Source organism: Pelobates fuscus, chromosome 3, assembly GCF_036172605.1.
Source record: "Pelobates fuscus isolate aPelFus1 chromosome 3, aPelFus1.pri, whole genome shotgun sequence".
Taxonomy (NCBI): domain Eukaryota; kingdom Metazoa; phylum Chordata; class Amphibia; order Anura; family Pelobatidae; genus Pelobates; species Pelobates fuscus.
In genome coordinates, this window is record NC_086319.1 from 345,307,123 (window position 1) to 345,326,129 (window position 19,007).

The following is a 19,007-nucleotide window of genomic DNA, read 5'->3' on the forward strand; positions in this document are numbered from 1 at the left end:
TATAGGAGAGCTATATACCAAATATATGCGCAGGAAATCCCAATAAACCTGTGCATCAGTAAATGTGATTTGGCGATGCTTAGTGATATGCAACCAACATTTCAATAATTGATTTTACAATGAAGTCAATCATGCACTGAGAGTGAATACTCCCGAAATAGAATCCATGCTTCCTTTAGTGTTGTGTTCATAATGTGCACATAAAGCACTCAATAGCATCAGCACACAGATAATTCATCACACATAGAAGAGAACATATTCATTTAGGTAAATGCCCAATGGGAATTTGTAAGTGCATTTTTAATCATTTATCCACAATTTCATTTATATTCTATCTCTCCTGTATGATTTATTACTTTAGCTCAATATGCTTAACAAATTAAGTCTGGTTCCAGCCATACTGAAAATGTAAAAGCCAGATATCATGTGCCATATGGCACAAACAATCAGCATCCATCATTCCTGTATTAATTATAAATGTGAGGTATAGCACACTTGGTATCTATAGGTCCTAGATTATATATAACCCACCTTAAGTACAGGGAGCATAACATACTACACCTGTGTGCATCCCTAATACATATAGAGCATCTGCAGGACAACTTTCAAATCCTCTGCATGACTGCTATTGCGCATAAACCCTTAATGTGACACCCATATCACATGACATCTATAGCACACATAATACATACAATATTCACACCAAGTACTCTTGTATTGTTTTTCCCTACAGCATGCAGTATAGTGTTTTCATGGTCTTTTTATACCTTGGTATAAAATAAAAGGATGGCAGCAAATCCCGTCTGTTTTCTCTCACTACCAATAGCTACATTTTTATTTAGGTTAATGAAAACCTAGTGCGAACAGGCTTGGCTGAAAAAAAAAACCAGCTACCTGTTGGTCTCTATAGACCTTGTAAATGTTCAGCAACCAAGGAGTCCACACAGAGGTGCATTTTGTATGGCCGTTTAATGAATTAAAATGGAATGAATTCCAACCTGAACTGTCCCTTCAAAGTATCCGTTTTGAAATACTGCGTACCTTCAGTGTAGTGCATTTAATTGTAAATAACACCTCTAATGTGTTGCTTTGGTTTACTAAGCTTTGTGCAAGTAATGTTTCTCTCGGGAGAATAAAACCCACATCACTCACCTTTACAAATTGTAATAGAAAGGCTAAAGACATAATGAAACCATGATGCATAATTGAAGACGCGTTGCATAATGCATCAGGCATCGATCACCTGATTCATTTTTATCTGTTCTCTGACATACCATGTATAACACTCCTAGGTATATGCATTAGTGTAGACTTTCAACCCCCATTTTCATGCTTTCCATCTACGAACACAGTTAAGAGCAACACAAATTGAGATTCCTCCTTTGTACAGAACAGGATTAAACACAATTAACTTACATAATATGTGTCTTATAAATTGAGCATATAGAAACCAAATTTTGTATAATTGACTTTGAACTTTGAACCCCTATGGAGGTTTTTAGTATCACTCCAGTGGCCCTTCAAGTGAGAGCTCACCTGCCACGTCAAGGCAAGACCTCCTAGATGAGTCCTACACAAACAATTCACTTTGCTGTGCACAGAGGTTTTGCCTTGACGTGGCAAGGGGCATGATTTGTACTCCAGACTGGCTTCCTTAAAGGACCACTATAGTGCCAGGAAAGCATACTCCTTTTCCTGGCACTATAGTGCCCTGAGGGTGCCCCACCCTCAGGGACCCCCTCCCACTGGGCTCTGGGGAGAGTAAAGGGTTAAAACTTACCTTTACTCCAGCGCCGGGCGGGGGGAGCTCTCCTCCTCCTCTCCTCCTCCTCTCCGCCTCCGACCCTCCCTTTCGGCTGAATGCGCATGCGCGGCAAGAGCTGCGCGCGCATTCAGCCGGTCTCATAGGAAAGCATTTACAATGCTTTCCTATGGACGCTTGGGTGCTCTCACTGTGATTTTTCACAGTGAGAATCACGCAAGCGCCTCTAGCGGCTGTCAGTGAGACAGCCACTAGAGGATTTGGAGGCTGGATTAACACATTTATAAACAACTGCTATGTTTATAAAACAAAAAAAAGGGTTAATCCTAGAGGGACCTGGCACCCAGACCACTTCATTAAGCTGAAGCGGTCTGGGTGCCTAGAGTGGTCCTTTAAGTTAGTTGTTTTGATGCCTATAGTATCTCTTTAAGTATGCATTGTGAAACTGTTACAAATTACTTGAATTTGTTACATTATTCCAATAAATTTCTACTGTAAGAGCTATTAAAGGAACATTAAATTGGCGTTGGGAATAAAAGTATATTGCTAACCTTACAGTAATTCTTAGTGATAAGGCAATTGTCTGATTTTTATTTTTTCCTCCCCCTACCCCCCATGTGCACTTCATTGCAGGGCTAAGGGGACAATGACACTGAACATAGACCACTTCATTGAGATGAACAGTAACTATAGCAGCCATATTCATAGAAATATTTTTTTTTTCTTTTAGGCTAAATATGAATATTTAGAATGACTATCAAACACATGTTTTTATAAATAAGTCTGATCTGTATAAGGCTCTAAAACAAATATTTTGGATCACTTCACTTCAGTGGTTTTGGCAAGCTACAATGTGTGTTGGCAATAGTTAGCGTAGCCATCCCCTTACTCAGCTTAAACTTGCTATTCAAAAATGTTATTCTGTTTAATTTTTGCCCAGGAGTTTTGCAGGTTTGGTATTGATGTCATTTGGAGTGCATTGACATATTAAAGGGACACTATAGTCACCTGAACAACTTTAGCTTAATGAAGCAGTTTTGGTGTATAGAACATGCCCCTGCAGCCTCACTGCTCAATCCTCTGCCATTTAGGAGTTAAATCCCTTTGTGTATGAACCCCAGTCACACCTCCCTGCATGTGACTTGCACAGCCTTCCATAAACACTTCCTGTAAAGAGAGCCCTATTTAGGCTTTCTTTATTGCAAGCTCTGTTTAATTAAGATTTTCTTATCCCCTGCTATGTTAATAGCTTGCTAGACCCTGCAAGGGCCTCCTGTATGTGATTTAATGTTCAATTTAGAGATTGAGATACAATTATTTAAGGAAAATTACATCTGTTTGAAAGTGAAACCAGTTTTTTTTTTTCATGCAGGCTCTGTCAATCATAGCCAGGGGAGGTGTGGCTAGGGCTGCATAAACAGAAACAAAGTGATTTAACTCCTAAATGACAGTGAATTAAGCAGTGAAATTGCAGGGGAATGATCTATACACTAAAACTGCTTTATTTAGCTAAAGTAATTTAGGTGACTATAGTGTTCCTTTAATTATGGGACCTTTCTCATGCAAGCATTTGTACATTAAAGCGGCACTGTCATGCCGAATTCCGTTTTTTTTTTAACCCCCCTCCCGCCTCAACTACATCCAATCGACCCCCTAGTCATCCCCAAATGCCCCTATGCCCCCCACATTACCTATTTTTTATTCTTTATTTTCTGCCCGATCTTTATTCAGGGCGCCGCCATCTTTGTGTGGGTAGGTGAAGTCCCTGTGGGACACGTCATCTGCCCACACTAGATAGCCCTGAGATTCCCGCACATGCCCAGTGAAACACCTGGACATGCGAACGGGAATTTCACCTATTCATTCATTCATCAGACAGACGAATGAATGAATAGAAAAAATCAGACGAACAAACTAACACTGTGTATCAGTGTTCGTTTGTTTGTTCGGTTTATTACAAGGAGGGAGCTACCGGCGTGCAGCTCCCTCCTTGTAATATGTAACTATAGAAGCGGCAGGGAGCAGAGCTCCCCACCACTTCATAAGCCCCCCAGGTCCCCCCCTCACTCTATGGGGGTCAATATGACCCCCATAATAGCACAAGGGAGATTAAAATCTCCCCAATGCCCCTACTCGCTATATCGCGAGTAGGGGCATGTCCACTAAACAGTGAGCAGCCTGTGGCTGCCCACTGTAAAAAAAAAAAAAAAAAAAGGGTAATAAGGGGGGGACGGGGGGCCTACTGTCCTCCCCCGCCGGCCCCCACCCCTGGACGGCGGGTGGGGGCCATAATGGGAATGAGGGGGGACCTACTGTCCTCCCCTCAGGCCCCCACCCCTGGGCGGCGGGTGGGGGCCATAATAGTAATAGGGGGGGGGGGGACCTACTGTCCTCCACCCCCCGGCCCCCACCCCTGGGCGGCGGGTGGGGGCCATAATAGTAATAGGGGGGGGGACCTACTGTCCTCCACCCCCCGGCCCCCACCCCTGGGCGGCGGGTGGGGGCCATAATAGTAATAAGGGGGGGGGGACCTACTGTCCTCCAGCCCCCGGCCCCCACCCCTGGGCGGCGGGTGGGGGCCCTAATGGAAAAAGGGGGGGGGGGGACCTACTGTCCTCCCCCCCGGCCCCCACCCCTGGGCGGCGGGTGGGGGCCATAATAGTAATAAGGGGGGGGGACCTACTGTCCTCCAGCCCCCGGCCCCCACCCCTGGGCGGCGGGTGGGGGCCATAATAGTAATAAGGGGGGGGGACCTACTGTCCTCCACCCCCCGGCCCCCACCCCTGGGCGGCGGGTGGGGGCCATAATAGTAATAGGGGGGGGGGGACCTACTGTCCTCCACCCCCCGGCCCCCACCCCTGGGCGGCGGGTGGGGGCCATAATAGTAATAGGGGGGGGGGACCTACTGTCCTCCAGCCCCCGGCCCCCACCCCTGGGCGGCGGGTGGGGGCCCTAATGGAAAAAAGGGGGGGGGGACCTACTGTCCTCCCCCCGGCCCCCACCCCTGGGCGGCGGGTGGGGGCCATAATAGTAATAAGGGGGGGGGATCTACTGTCCTTCCCCCCCCCCGGCCCCCACCCCTGGGCGGCGGGTGGGGGCCATAACGATAATGGGGGGGGACCTACTGTCCTCCCCCCGCCCCCACCCCTGGGCGGCGGGTGGGGGCACTAAGTAAATCCCCCCCCCCCCCCCCCCCATCAAGGTGACTAGGGGTGCCCAAGCCCCTAGTCACCCACCCCCCACCCAAATAAAAAATGCCCCTACCTACCCCCCTCACCCTAAAAAATAGTGAGGGGGGAATAAAATTGCTAACCTGTAAAGTAAAATTAAACTTACCATTCGACGTCTTCTTTTTTCTAAAATCTTCATTTTTCAGCCCCAAAAAAGGCCAAATAAAAAACCATCATAGCCGTCGAACTAAAAATAAAATAAAAAACCCGAGCACAAAAAAAAAAACCCGACGAAAAAGAAAAAACCCGAGCGCACAAAAAAATAATCCATCTTCACCCATGGAGGGCTCCGCGCAGACTGAGCTCCGCAGGGCGGGGCAAGGCTTATAAAGCCTTGCCCCGCCCTGCAATTAGCCTAAGAACACTCTGATTGGTGGGTTTAAGCCAATCAGAGTGCTCTTTGTCATTTTACAAGCGTGGGAAAGTTCTTTGGAATTTTCCCACGCTTGTAAAATGACACAGAGCACTGTGATTGGATGGCTTGAAATCCATCCAATCACAGTGCTCTGTGTCATTTTACAAGCGTGGGAAAGTTCTTTGGAATTTTCCCACGCTTGTAAAATGACACAGAGCACTGTGATTGGATGGATTTCAAGCCATCCAATCACAGTGCTCTGTGTCATTTTACAAGCGTGGGAAAATTCCAAAGAACTTTCCCACGCTTGTAAAATGACAAAGAGCACTCTGATTGGCTTAAACCCACCAATCAGAGTGTTCTTAGGCTAATTGCAGGGCGGGGCAAGGCTTTATAAGCCTTGCCCCGCCCTGCGGAGCTCAGTCTGCGCGGAGCCCTCCATGGGTGAAGATGGATTATTTTTTTGTGCGCTCGGGTTTTTTCTTTTTCGTCGGGTTTTTTTTTTTGCGCTCGGGTTTTTTATTTTATTTTTAGTTCGACGGCTATGATGGTTTTTTATTTGGCCTTTTTTGGGGCTGAAAAATGAAGATTTTAGAAAAAAGAAGACGTCGAATGGTAAGTTTAATTTTACTTTACAGGTTAGCAATTTTATTCCCCCCTCACTATTTTTTAGGGTGAGGGGGGTAGGTAGGGGCATTTTTTATTTGGGTGGGGGGTGGGTGACTAGGGGCTTGGGCACCCCTAGTCACCTTGATGGGGGGGGGGGGGGATTTACTTAGTGCCCCCACCCGCCGCCCAGGGGTGGGGGCGGGGGGAGGACAGTAGGTCCCCCCCCCATTATCGTTATGGCCCCCACCCGCCGCCCAGGGGTGGGGGCCGGGGGGGGGGGAGGACAGTAGATCCCCCCCCCCCTTATTACTATTATGGCCCCCACCCGCCGCCCAGGGGTGGGGGCCGGGGGGGAGGACAGTAGGTCCCCCCCCCCTTTTTTCCATTAGGGCCCACCACCCGCCGCCCAGGGGTGGGGGCCGGGGGCTGGAGGACAGTAGGTCCCCCCCCCTTATTACTATTATGGCCCCCACCCGCCGCCCAGGGGTGGGGGCCGGGGGGGGGGGAGGACAGTAGGTCCCCCCCCCCATTACTATTATGGCCCCCACCCGCCGCCCAGGGGTGGGGGCCGGGGGGTGGAGGACAGTAGGTCCCCCCCCCCTTATTACTATTATGGCCCCCACCCGCCGCCCAGGGGTGGGGGCCGGGGGGGAGGACAGTAGGTCCACCCCCCGCCCTTTATTACTATTATGGCCCCCACCCGCCGGCCAGGGGTGGGGGCCGGGGGGGGAGGACAGTAGGCCCCCCCCCCCTACTACTATTATGGCCCCCACCCGCCGCCCAGGGGTGGGGGCCGGGGGGGGAGGACAGTAGGTCCCCCCCCCCCTAATTATCTTTATGGCCCCCACCCACCGCTCAGGGGTGGGGGCCGGGGGGGGGGGGGGGACAATAGGTCTCCCTCCCTTATTTTACTTTACGGCCCCCACCCGTCATTTAGGGGTGGGGGGCAATATTTTTTTTATTTTTTTTCTACAGTGAGCAGCCACAGGCTGCTCACTGCTTACTAGACATGCCCCTACTCGCGGTATAGCGAGTAGGGGCATATTATTTACTAATACCAAGTCATTTTTACTTGGTGTTAGTAAATTTGGCTGAAAGACCAATTCAGGTCTTTCAGCCTTTTAGTAGATAGCTCCCTGATACCGTGGGAATTAGGGAGTTATCTACTAAGCGGCTGCAAGATGCAGCCACAGCAATGAATAGGATCGGAGTTTCATTCATTTGAATGAAATTCCGATCCGAACAAAGTACCGAATTGCATCCTAACACCAATGGAGAAACTCTTCTCATTCTGTTAGGATGCAATTCGGCAGTTTTGCCGGCGTTCTGTCTAAGTGACAGGACTTTCGGCAATACTGACAGGAAGTATTGTGGGAACTGGGAGGAAAGCTAGGGATCATGGGAAAATTGCTCTGACCAGCGGAAATGAAGCACACTTTGCTCCTCCGCTGGTCAGAGCTGGTCAAGCGGAGGAATCCCATAAGACAAAGAGTCCCTACTTTGTCTTATGGTTTTAAAGAAAACTAAAGAAGACAGGAAGAAAAGAATAACAGATCCTGAGAGAGGGGGAGAAGAGGAAGAGATTGAGGAAAGGTAAGTTCGGCATGACAGTGCCGCTTTAAGGCTGTGAGTAAATACAACTGAGACCATGACAAACTTAAAAGACCACTATAGGCACCCAGACCACTTCAGCTCAATGAAGTGGTCTGGGTGCCAGGTCCCCCTCTAGTTTTAACCCTGCAGCTGAAAACGGCTGTTTGTCTGAAACTGCTATGTTTCACTGAGGGTTAATCCAGCTTCTAGTGGCTGTCTCACTGTCAGCCGCTAGAGGGGCTTCCACAATTCTCACTGTGGAAAAGCATTGAGTAACGGCGTTTGCGGCTCTTGCTGTGCATGCGCATTCTGAGCTGACATCGGCAGAGGGAGGAGAGTTCCCCAGAAAGGGTAAGGAGAAGTGTAACAAAATACAATTCTTAAAGGAACGCTATAGTCACCAGGACCACTAAAGATACCATATATACTCGAGTATAAGCCGACCCGAATATAAGCCGAGGCCCCTTATTTTACCCCAAAAAACTGGGAAAACATATTGACTCGAGTATAAGACTAGGGTGGGAAATGCAGCAGCTACTGGTAAATTTCTAAATAAAATTAGATCCTAAAAAAATTATATTAATTGAATATTTATTTACAGTGTGTGTATATAATGAATGCAGCGTGTGTGTGTTGCAGAGCCTTGGTGGGGGGTGGGCAATTTTATTATTATTATTTTTTAATTTTTTAATTTTTTATTTTATTTAATTTTTTATTTGATTATTTTTTCGTTCCCCCTCCCTGCTTGATACATGGCATCGAGGGGGGGCTCTCACTCCCTGGTGGTCCAGTGGATGGGCTGTGTAGGAGGGGTGCTGGCAGAGCTGTTACTTACCGCTCCTGTCAGCTCCCTCCCACTCCGCGCCGGTCCGTGCAGCTCCCAGTCTAAGTCCCAGTGTAAGTCTCGCGGCCGCACTATGACCCCGCGGCTCTCGCGAGACTTACACTGGGAGCTGACAGAGGTGCTGAATGGACAGGCGCGGAGGGAGCTGGCAGGAGAGAGGTAAGTAAGAGCTCCCTGCCAGCCCCCCTCCTACACAGCCCCATTGTCTGTATTATGGCAATGTAAATTGCCATAATACAGACAATTGACTCGAGTATAAGCAGAGTTGTTTTTTTTCAGCACAAAAAATGTGCTGAAAAACTCTGCTTATACTCGAGTATATACGGTAAATGTAGTAGTTCTGGTGTCTATAGCTTGTCCCTGGAGGCTTTTCAATGTAAACACTGTCATTTCAGAGAAAAAAAAAGTGTTTACACTATTGCCTAGTGACATTTCTATTGGCATTCACTCAGACGGCCACTAAAGTGCTTCATTAACATTGAACTTCTCCACTCTCGGCATGGAGGTGCTGATCGTTTCCCATAGAGATGCATTAATTCAGTGCACCTCTGTGAGGAGCTGCTGATTGGCGTGCCATTTTGCAGAACATGAGCCAGTAGCTTTCCTATACTTTCCTATGGGAAAGCATTGGATTGCCTGAGACTATCAATCCTGAGAGAGGAGATTGGCATGGTGTGACTTTGAGGGAATGGGCACACAAATTCCAGGCAAATTTAATGTGTACATTTCTGTAGTGGGGTGGGAATAAAATAGCATAGTCAAATAGTCTCCCTCTGTTATGCAGTGCATCTTGGGAGATGTATTCCAGAGCATCTGGAATGGTAGAGTGCAGCACAGCACTACAGTCAGATTATGGTGCTTGTCCGATTAAATTAATTATACCGTAAATCCAAATGGAAATAAAACAAAAGCATTATTCTAAATTTCTTTAGCGTTAGGTCTGTGCCTGACATTAAAAAGAATAATATAAAGGTATTGTGACATTGGTTTTATAAAGGTTTTGTGCTGTCTATTTCATGTTAACACGTCTGAAATACCATCACATTGGGTAGATGATTTTTATCGCTCACCTAGTTGACTAAAAATTAGGGATCCCTTTGTGGTTAAGTGGATGGAAGCAAAAAAAAAAAAAAAAACTAAATTCTTTATATATAAATAATGAGCAAACACTTAAAGGAAGGTGTCATTGTGGAATTCATACATATTCATTTCGCACTTAGGTTTATTTTAACTACATTATCATGAATTGCTGAAAATGTATGAACTCTGCATTAGCACCTTTTTCAGACACTAAAGAAAGCTTTTGTTTCATCCCCCTGCACACCCCCTTCCCCCCCCCCCCCCCTTTCTTTCTTGGTTGATTTCCTCTTAAGTAGCTTAGTAAAACCCAGTTTCTTACAGTGATACTAGGTGAGTTACTGCTATGTACAGCCCTGAACCCCTTTTAATAAAGCATTATTAATCATGCACATTACATGACGGCTAGCAATGCATCCTGGGAACATGCCTTCAATATTCTCCTCAAAGGAGCGCTAGTACTCTTGAGCAGTAGTGTGGCACTATGATATATACCTGCCTGGCCTTCTCAGGAACCACTCAGGTTTTATTTTCTCTTGGTTTCTCTGTGTATACATCAGTTAAAGCCTCCGCTGGTCCTTCTGCTTTAAGTTTGCTTTGCCATGGCATAATTGCACAGATCACAAAAATGGTCTTGGCCATTGGTTACTGGTGTGTATGCCGTTGTGACATTCAAAATGCTTTGATCACCTGAAAACAATCAGTCGTTAAGAGGGTCTCGCAGTCCTTACAGTACATTTTTTTATTTTTCCCTTTTTCACATCAAAGCACTAAAACCTCATGTAAGAAAAAATCTTGTGTGTTTCATGTTCCAAAGAGTTCGTACCTCCTTTGCAGCAGTGAAAACAGGCTAGTCGGCATGCAAGTGCAATAACTGCGGTGTTTTATTTGTCTAGTAAATACGCCTCCTTTGTCACAAAGGAAGACTACTCTATTTCTTTCATTTGGCAATCTATTTAAAACATTTTTTTTATCTGCGTAATAGTCTTTACCTCACCCCATTTTAACCCCAGCTAAATACCATTGGTACAAATCAATATTTTTAGAACTGTTGAGGTCTGAAAGTGAGTCTGTCAAGTGATTTGTTTTTGCTATAGCAAAATTTTTTGCCAAAATGACATTCTTTTTAAATGTCTCATTATTTTTTCAAGTTGTTGTATACATGTTGGGACTATTTAAAATCCTTGTTTAGGCTTCCTAGTTGCAATGTCAGAATTTTAAAGGGACACTATAGTCACCAGAACAACTACAGCTTAATGCAGTGGTTCTGGTGTCTATAGCCTGTCCCTGCAGCCTTTTATAGAAAGGAAGGCAATGTTTACATTACTGCCTAAACTTCTAATGGCAGTTACTCAGCCCTGAATGTAGGTGCTGTGTCAGTGCAGCACCTACATTCAACGTCTCCACGTCTAGCGTTTCCCATAATGATTTAATGCGTTTCTTTGAGAGGAGGTGCTTATTCACACAGCACAGCGTTTTGCCGCACTTGTGCAATAGTCTCATAATGGATTCCTATGGAAAAGCATTGGATTGGCTAAGATCATAAATATTGATGATCTCAGCCATGAAGGTGGGGCCAGCCTTTTCAGCGTGATCAAAGCAGGGCCATTCACCTAAAATGACACTATAGTTTCTTTAACCCCTTAAGGACACATGACATGTGTGACATGTCATGATTCCCTTTTATTCCAGAAGTTTGGTCCTTAAGGGGTTAAATGGCTTCCCCTATGTAACGTGCTAGCTAAGATCAGCCAACATTCAAGTTACATCTAGTAAACTGTAAGGACAAAGCGTTAAATGCCAGCATTTTTATTTTCCTTCATTTCTTTAAATTATCTTAACAGCTAAGGAGAATAAAGTCCTTGAAAGGTTAGCCTAGCAGGGCGTTTACTTATCAGTAGCTTCAGAAAGACACTTTTTGAGAAAATAAAATATTGATTTTGATAAAAAAAACATTTTTTTTACATTTATGAATGGTTTGCATTGGCCTCAAACTCCTTTTTATAGATTATTTACCCCGTTCTTGAGTATGTGGCTATTATTAAGAGGCAGGCAGTGAAATGAGCAATACAAATAGATTGCAGGGAATGTGTATTGAGGTAGAGTTAAACATTTTGTAACCGAAGATCTATTTGTGTGATAGTGTTAGAAATATTTTTCGAAACCAATGTCTCCCTTAATGTCAGGCACTCGGGATGTGTTTTTACCCCAGGCTTTTATCTGAGATGAAACCTGGAAATCCTTTTTAACAAGTAGCTAGAAGCATGACAAAATTAGTTTGAAAATATTTACTTTGGAGCATCTGTCTATTTTCTGGGAGGAACAGCAATTGCTACTTGTGTTTGTGCCTGCTAATACAATCAGCGCTTCTTGAGGTCTTTCAGTGCAGTGGTACCATCTGTATTATTATTATTGCAATTTATATAGCACCAACTCAATCCGCAGCGCTTTACAATATTGTGAAAGGGGAGGAATTTAATAATAAATAAGACAATTACAAAATGTTACAGGAACACTAGGTAGATAAGGACCCTGCTGAAGCGAGTTTACAATCTATGGGCAGTGCCTGTATAACCCTAGAGCAGCGATGGCGAACCTATGGCACGCAAAATCTCCCTCACCGGTCCGCAGGTACTTTGTCGGCAGGAGAGGGAGAGGAGACACGGGAGCCCTAGCTTGCAGCTCCGCTGGGTCTCCTCTTGCGAGCACAGAGCATTGCCGTGATTACCATGGCAATGCTCCGTTCTCGCGAGGGTGAATTCTAGCCCAGGAGCTGCAGGCTAGAATTCATTCTCTACCGAACCACCAGGGCTTCACAATCAATATCCTCCCTCCATGGGCAAAGGTAAGAAGGGAAGGGGGATAATAAGCATATTTTTTTAAAATAAATAAATAAAAAATTATTTGTTTTAATCAGCCCTCAACACATTGCCGCCACTGTACCCCCATACACACGGCACCCCCATACATACTCATTGCCCCCCATACACACACTGCACCCCCAAACACACACACACTGCCCCCCACTGCACCCTACACACACTGCCCTACTGTACCACCACATACACACACTGGCCCCATACGCACAGTGTTCCCACTGCACTCCATGTATACACTGCACTCCCATGCACACACTACACCCCTAGTTCGGACAACTGTATGAGTTTTTATATATATATATATATATAGTTGGTTTGTATTGCGGTTTGGGCACTGCCCTAGAGTATATGCAGTACCCATACACTATATGTTTAACTCTGTGAGTGTAAAAAAGAACACATGTATGCTATGCATTATAAATAATGTACTCAATTCTTGGGCTCCATGTTTTTTTATTTTATTCATTCAAACATTACTCCTATTTCTTTTTTTTAAATTCTTTATTTTTGTAGTGCGGGTGGGTACAGAGTTACTTCAAACGCCACAACAGCGTGTATCAACGTATAACAGCATATATATAAGAGTTTGACTGTGGCATGCAGAATCGCACAATTTTTCTTTTTTGATTTAATACAATCGCTAGGTTATCAAGCTAAGAAGTTGCACATACTTTCGATAGATAACAAGCCAGTAACTTATAATTAATGATGTATATAGCATGCATAAACATAAGATATAGCATGGTTAAAAGAGTAAAGGAAAAGCGTTATTTGCCGGGCTATATAGCTAAACATGCATTTCTATGTGGTAGGCAAAAGAAACTATTGTAATCAACATTAGCTAGTATAGGCTGCTTAGAGAAATCTAAAAGCATATTTTTCACAATTTAGGCAGAGTCAAATAGTCCAGTACACATAGGCTTTGGTACTTAAGACTATACATATAAGAGAAAACAATAGTAGGTATATGGATAGTTAGATCACGTTGGTACTAAGGTGTGTATCACGTTACAAGAGACATCTTAGAGGAGTGCCAGGGAACACATTTAGGCTGAGCCATAGAAAAATTATAAGACAAAACCATCAGTACTAAGCTGACTAATAGCGAGTAGGTCGGCATAATTAGGGCAGTTAATGTAGCGATCACTAGAGTCACTTAACCCACGCCAGCTGCAGGTATATGGTTGTCTCCCCTTGCGTCGTTGTGTAGGCCTGCCTGCCCGCCACAGTGAGGGTCGATCTCTCGGTGTGAGGATAAGATCCGTGGGTAGTCCATTGGGGGCTGCTGGATACTCCGATTTGTGAGGCGTAGGGTGGCCTCCGCGGCCCAGCTGTACAGGTTACGGGAAGGCCCTCTTTCAGAACGCCTTTACTTAATGGAGGCTGCCGATCTCTTAGGCCGCGGGCCTCTTGGTCGTCCCGTTTGTCGGGTTCTTGACCCTGAAAGGTGGCGTCTTGCGGTGGGCAGTAGTGGACCAGGTATTACTTTTAAGCTGGCTCTTTCATGCTTGGGTTTCTGTGGGTTGGGGCCTAGTCGCCTGCTCCGAGGCCTATCAGCCTCGCGGTGCGAGTCACCAGGGGGTAGGTTCTGCTGCTTAGTAGTCGCTTTCTGCTTCCCCTGTGTCCCCGTCCATCCACCCCACAATCGTTGCCACAAGGCTCCAAAGAGTTCATCCAGCCGCTTTTCATAATTGTCCAGTAGGTTGTATGTCGTCGGTATGGCAGCCGCCATTTTAGCTCTGGCTGTGTAGCAGTGTGGTGAGGCAGGGTCAGGTAAGTTCCCTGGCTCATTTTGTCGTCTCGTGGTCGGGTCTGTAGGCATAACGACTGTGCCGGGATATCCTTCACCGGCAAGGGGGGGAAACGGGGTTCTCAGCGCTTCCCGCTGGACTGCTCGCAGGGAGGTCGGCCGCCTCTCCCACGCTTGCATCCGCAGGTAGGCCTCCACGGTTTGTCAGCTGCAGCGTTTCTCACCGAGCCCGGCTGGTCACCCAAATGTGTGGCAGGGTAACGCCGATTATCTGGTGCATCTAATTATTATTTTCTTTGCGTTTTAGTAGTGTTATGTAGCTGTTTGTAGATTTCTCGTGCAGTGTTTTCTAATGCCAAACAACTGTAAATCTGTTTGAAGTTATGCTTGCTTACTCTAGCTGGTGTGGCATTGTGAACTTGTGTGTAATATCTTTGCACAAATAAAATAAAGAATTTTAAAAAATAATAATAATGGAGATGCTGGGTTAATGGGGATGATACACCATAGATGGGGTTAATGAAGGTCACACACAGGAGATGGGCTTGGGCTATGGGGGTAACAGGAGATGTGCATTACTCCTATTTCAATTATTAACCAGGCTTTTTTTTTTTCTTCCTAGGGAAAATGACAGAGTTGCAATGGTTAATGGGGTTTCTATGGATAATGTTGAACATGCTTTCGCTGTGCAACAATTAAGGAAAAGTGGAAAAAATGCCAAAATTGTAAGTTTCTAATTTTTTTTTTCCTTCATTATTACGTTGACTCATTTCTGAAGTACTCCTGTGTAATGGCAGAACTCTTGTGCAGGGGTTGTGTAGATTCCTAGCTACTCTAGTGTGTTTGTGTGTGTGTGTGTGTGTGAATGCTTAAGAACTGGACTGTGTTTCTATCCTTTGCACGTGACTGAAAGGTCTGCCTCTCAATATGGACTCCTCAGATTCCCTGGACAAACATATATTAGAATGCACAATACTGCGCATGGTTTACCCAGTAGAAGCCTTTAATAGAACATGTTCTATATCTTGTTCTGTTGATTTGCTGCAACAATATGGCAGGGTGTTAATCAGAAACCAGTCATAACAAAATAGGCATTTTCTAGAAGTGCGTTTAGTTGCTAAGACACCTAGCGAATCGATAACCAAATTACAGAAATTCTACCAACATAGCCAAGTTGATTTTTTTTTATTTCTTTATTTACTTATTTTTTTTTTTTTTTTTTTTTACTAAAAAGTAATGTTTTTAGGTTATTCTTTTCAGGATACAAAATAATGGATTATTACATTCTTAAAACATTTTTTAGACTTGATTAAGGGAGGAATTCCGAAAAAGTCAGCACTAAAAAGTTGTTAGTCCAATAAAAAAGAAATTGCATGAAACTTCAATACTTCATTATTTAGCATCTACATTACTAGACTGATATGGCAACTCAAATATGACTCCTCTCTCTTTGGACTGAATTCTGCTTGTTGATTGAACACAATTAATTGTATAACTGATAAACACTAAGCATGTGATATAATCTCCATGTGAGCCCTTTGTTTCCCTTTCCTCTTCACCGAAATGTTTGTGTCCTGACATCAAAGATTTGACATCCTAGGTCTTGGTGATTTAGATTTTATTTTTTATTCAGGACTTCTCGTACATTTGAAGGCAATGGTTTTTGTATGTAGAAACAAACAAATGTAATTATTATATAGGTATTTACATGTTTATACATTTAGAACTAAGTTTGCCTCCTTGCCACCTCCCCTTTAAAAGAAAATGAAAACATAAAAAAATAAAAATGATTTCATACTTGTAATACAGACAATTCGGCGGAAGAAAAAAGTACAGCTTCCAGTAGCTCGTCCTGAACCAGATCCAGTATCTGAGAATGAGGAGGACAGTTTTGAAGATGAGGTGCCTGACCACAGAAGTGCCCTCAGTGGTCCTGGTGCCAGCCGAAGGAGTGAAAAGAGCTGGGTGAGGGAGAGAAGTGTGAGCAGAGAGAGAAGTTTATCGCCTCGATCAGACCGAAGATCCATTGCTTCCAATCAGCCCCCAAAACCTACCAAAGTGACCTTGGTGAAATCTAGAAAAAGTGAAGGTACTTTTTGCTTTAAGACTGCATTTTACAAGTACCAGTTGAGTTCGGAAAGAAAATTGTCAGTCCTGCATGGTTTTCTCTCTCAGCCTTCCAATAGCAGTTTATGGACAATGTATATTAGAATCTCTTAATAGTGTTAGTATTCCCTAATTTTGATTCTTTACTAGTACAGTAACATTTAGAAGTCTCATGTGTTATTCTTATGTAAAAGCAAATACAATATATTGTTTTTAACAGTTTGGAGTCTGAAAAAGCAGGTTATTTTGTATTAATTTAACGGGGATCTGAGAGGTTTGTAAAACCTGCAGACTTAGGCTCAGGGTCTGTTGTGATGATGTGATTATGGCTTTACAAAAAGTGGAGAAATCTATTTTTTTTTCTTCTACTTTTTCTATTGTGGACCATGTTTACAATTCTGTTCTTAAATCATGAATCAGTGAATAAAATACTTGATTTCAAACTGTCCAACATAATACAACTATCATTCACTTAAAGGGACACTTTAGTGTTAGGAATACAAAGATGTTCCTAATGTTGAGTAATTTGAAGATAACCTTTATAATTTAGCATCAAGGATTTCATTCCCATTTTGAGATGAACTGTCCTTGTGATTAAAGGGACTCTCCAGGCACCCAGACCACTTCTGCCCATTGGAGTGGTCTGGTTGCCAACTCCCATCACCCTTAACCCTGCAAGTGTAATTATTGAATTTTTTTTTAATTTTATTTTTATTTATTTTTTTATAAACTGCAATATTTACCTTGCAGGGTTAAGTCCTCCTCTAGTGGCTGTCTATCAGACAGCCATTAGAGGGACCTCTGGGTTCTAGAAACACGAAAAGTGTTTTAAACGATGCTGGACGTCCTCACGCTATGCATGAGGATCTCCAGTGTCGCTGGTATCCCCATAGGAAAGCTTTGGCATGTGCATTACTTCTCCCCCGCCGACCTCAGGAACGTGAGCGGAGCCTGACCCAGCGCCGAGTGACTTCAGCGCTGAATTCAGGTAAGTCACTGAAAGGGTTTTAACCCCTTCAGCAACAGGGGATGGGGAGTGGTAGGGAGGGGGGCTCTGCAGTGCCAGGAAAACGGATTTGTTTTCCTGGCACTGGAGAGTCCCTGTTAGTCATTCATAAAATAATATATTGTAACTGGGTTTACAACTGTTTAATAGGCTTCATATTTGAAATCGCACTAAATTTATGTCAGGTTTCACACACACACAAGGTATAATTATCCTGCTGATGTAATCTTCATGTCAAAAAGTGTTTGTTATATCTTTTTTGTATAAGTTCACCTCTATCTTTTAAGTTATTGTAAGATTAGTTGGCAACAAAGGGCTCTTATCTTTAAAAATATCTAAAATTGTGTGTCACTTTCAGGTGAGGTGCAATTTCAGGTTATACATTGAACTTGTGAATTAACCATCAAACATAACGATGTACTTACCTCAAGGTCTTATCTTCCTACGTCCACCACATTGTACAGCGCTGCGTGTTTGTTGGCGCTTTAAAAATAATAATAGTTACTGCAAGGCCACAGTGACCCCATGAGACATCTCACAGTGCAAACTTATATGAAACATTAAAGGAAGACTACAGTGTCAGGAATATAAACCTGTATTCCTTAAACTATAGTTGTAAAAGTGCTGTTAAGGTGACCGGCCTCGCTTGCCTGCCTTTTCAAAAATAATTTACTTGCCTTATTTCCAGCACTGCACCGCTTTTGACCGTTTTACTTTCACATAGGAAAGCATTCTGCAAGTGCGGCAAAACGCTGGGCAAATCAGCATCTCCTTATTGAGATGCATTAAATCAATGCATCTATAAGGGGAGCGTTCAGAGGCTGAATATAGGTGCTGCAGCACTGACCCAGGAAGCAACCCTGAGTGACTGCCGCTGGAGGTGTTAGTAGGCTGTGATGTAAACGCTGTCTTTTCATTAAACTCACCCCACCCCCCAAAAAACAAAACAAAAAAAACCTGCAGGCTGTAGACACCTGAACAACTGCATTAAGCTGTAGTTGTTCTGTCAACCATGGTGTTCCTTTAAGTATTAATCTGCAGACTTTAAGAGTGGTGTTCTTAATGCAGAGAATGGTTGTGTAGTTTATTTATGTTATGGTTTCCAAGTACAAAACACTAGCTCTAACAGAACCACACATTTTGGCTATTGTATGCTAGTGGATTTCTACCAGGCATTACATCAATCAATGGTTATTTACTCAACTCTGAATTGTAGCAAAATGAAATTTGAGTGGCAGCATTTTGTCTAAAATAGCAGATTGCAGAAATTCTCCAACTCCACTAAACAACTTGTTTAATGAGACACACTGCAGTAGTCCTAGTGATTAGTTAATGAAGGAAGGAACCTAAAGATTGGAAGGTTGCAATATATAAAAAATTGGATGAGAAACACTGATAATGTTGAAATGCATTATTATTATTAATACACTTGCATTGTTCCTTGCATTTGCAAAATATTTATTACCCCACTATATTATTCCTCCTATATTTTCAAGTCTAGGATGCTACAGACAATGTATTTTGGCCTTTTATTCATTCATTAAAACTTGTTCTAGTTTCTTAAACTTTTTTTTATTGTTCTTACAGAATATGGGTTAAGATTAGCTAGCCATATTTTTGTAAAGGAAATATCTCAAGACAGCCTGGCAGCAAGAGATGGGAATATTCAGGAAGGAGATGTCGTATTAAAGGTAAGTGTTGATCATTTTATAAACCTTGTTAATGAACAGCTATAATGTATCCTTTGCGCTTATTATGCACATGTACATTAGAGGCAGCCGATGGTGGAAGATTTC

General features: G+C 43.7%; 1 protein-coding gene across 10 annotated transcripts in view; it reads left to right on the plus strand.

The window, feature by feature from the left end:
- The window catches only part of TJP1 (tight junction protein 1), a 512,314-nt gene that overhangs the window by 441,761 nt on the left and 51,546 nt on the right, over positions 1 to 19,007 (plus strand). For all 10 annotated transcript variants that reach the window (XM_063449129.1, XM_063449130.1, XM_063449132.1 and 7 more), the window contains 3 exons: positions 14,722 to 14,824; positions 15,909 to 16,188; positions 18,799 to 18,902. In XM_063449129.1, the coding sequence (XP_063305199.1) occupies positions 14,722 to 14,824; positions 15,909 to 16,188; positions 18,799 to 18,902 (487 nt within the window). The remainder of the gene's footprint in view (positions 1 to 14,721; positions 14,825 to 15,908; positions 16,189 to 18,798; positions 18,903 to 19,007) is intronic.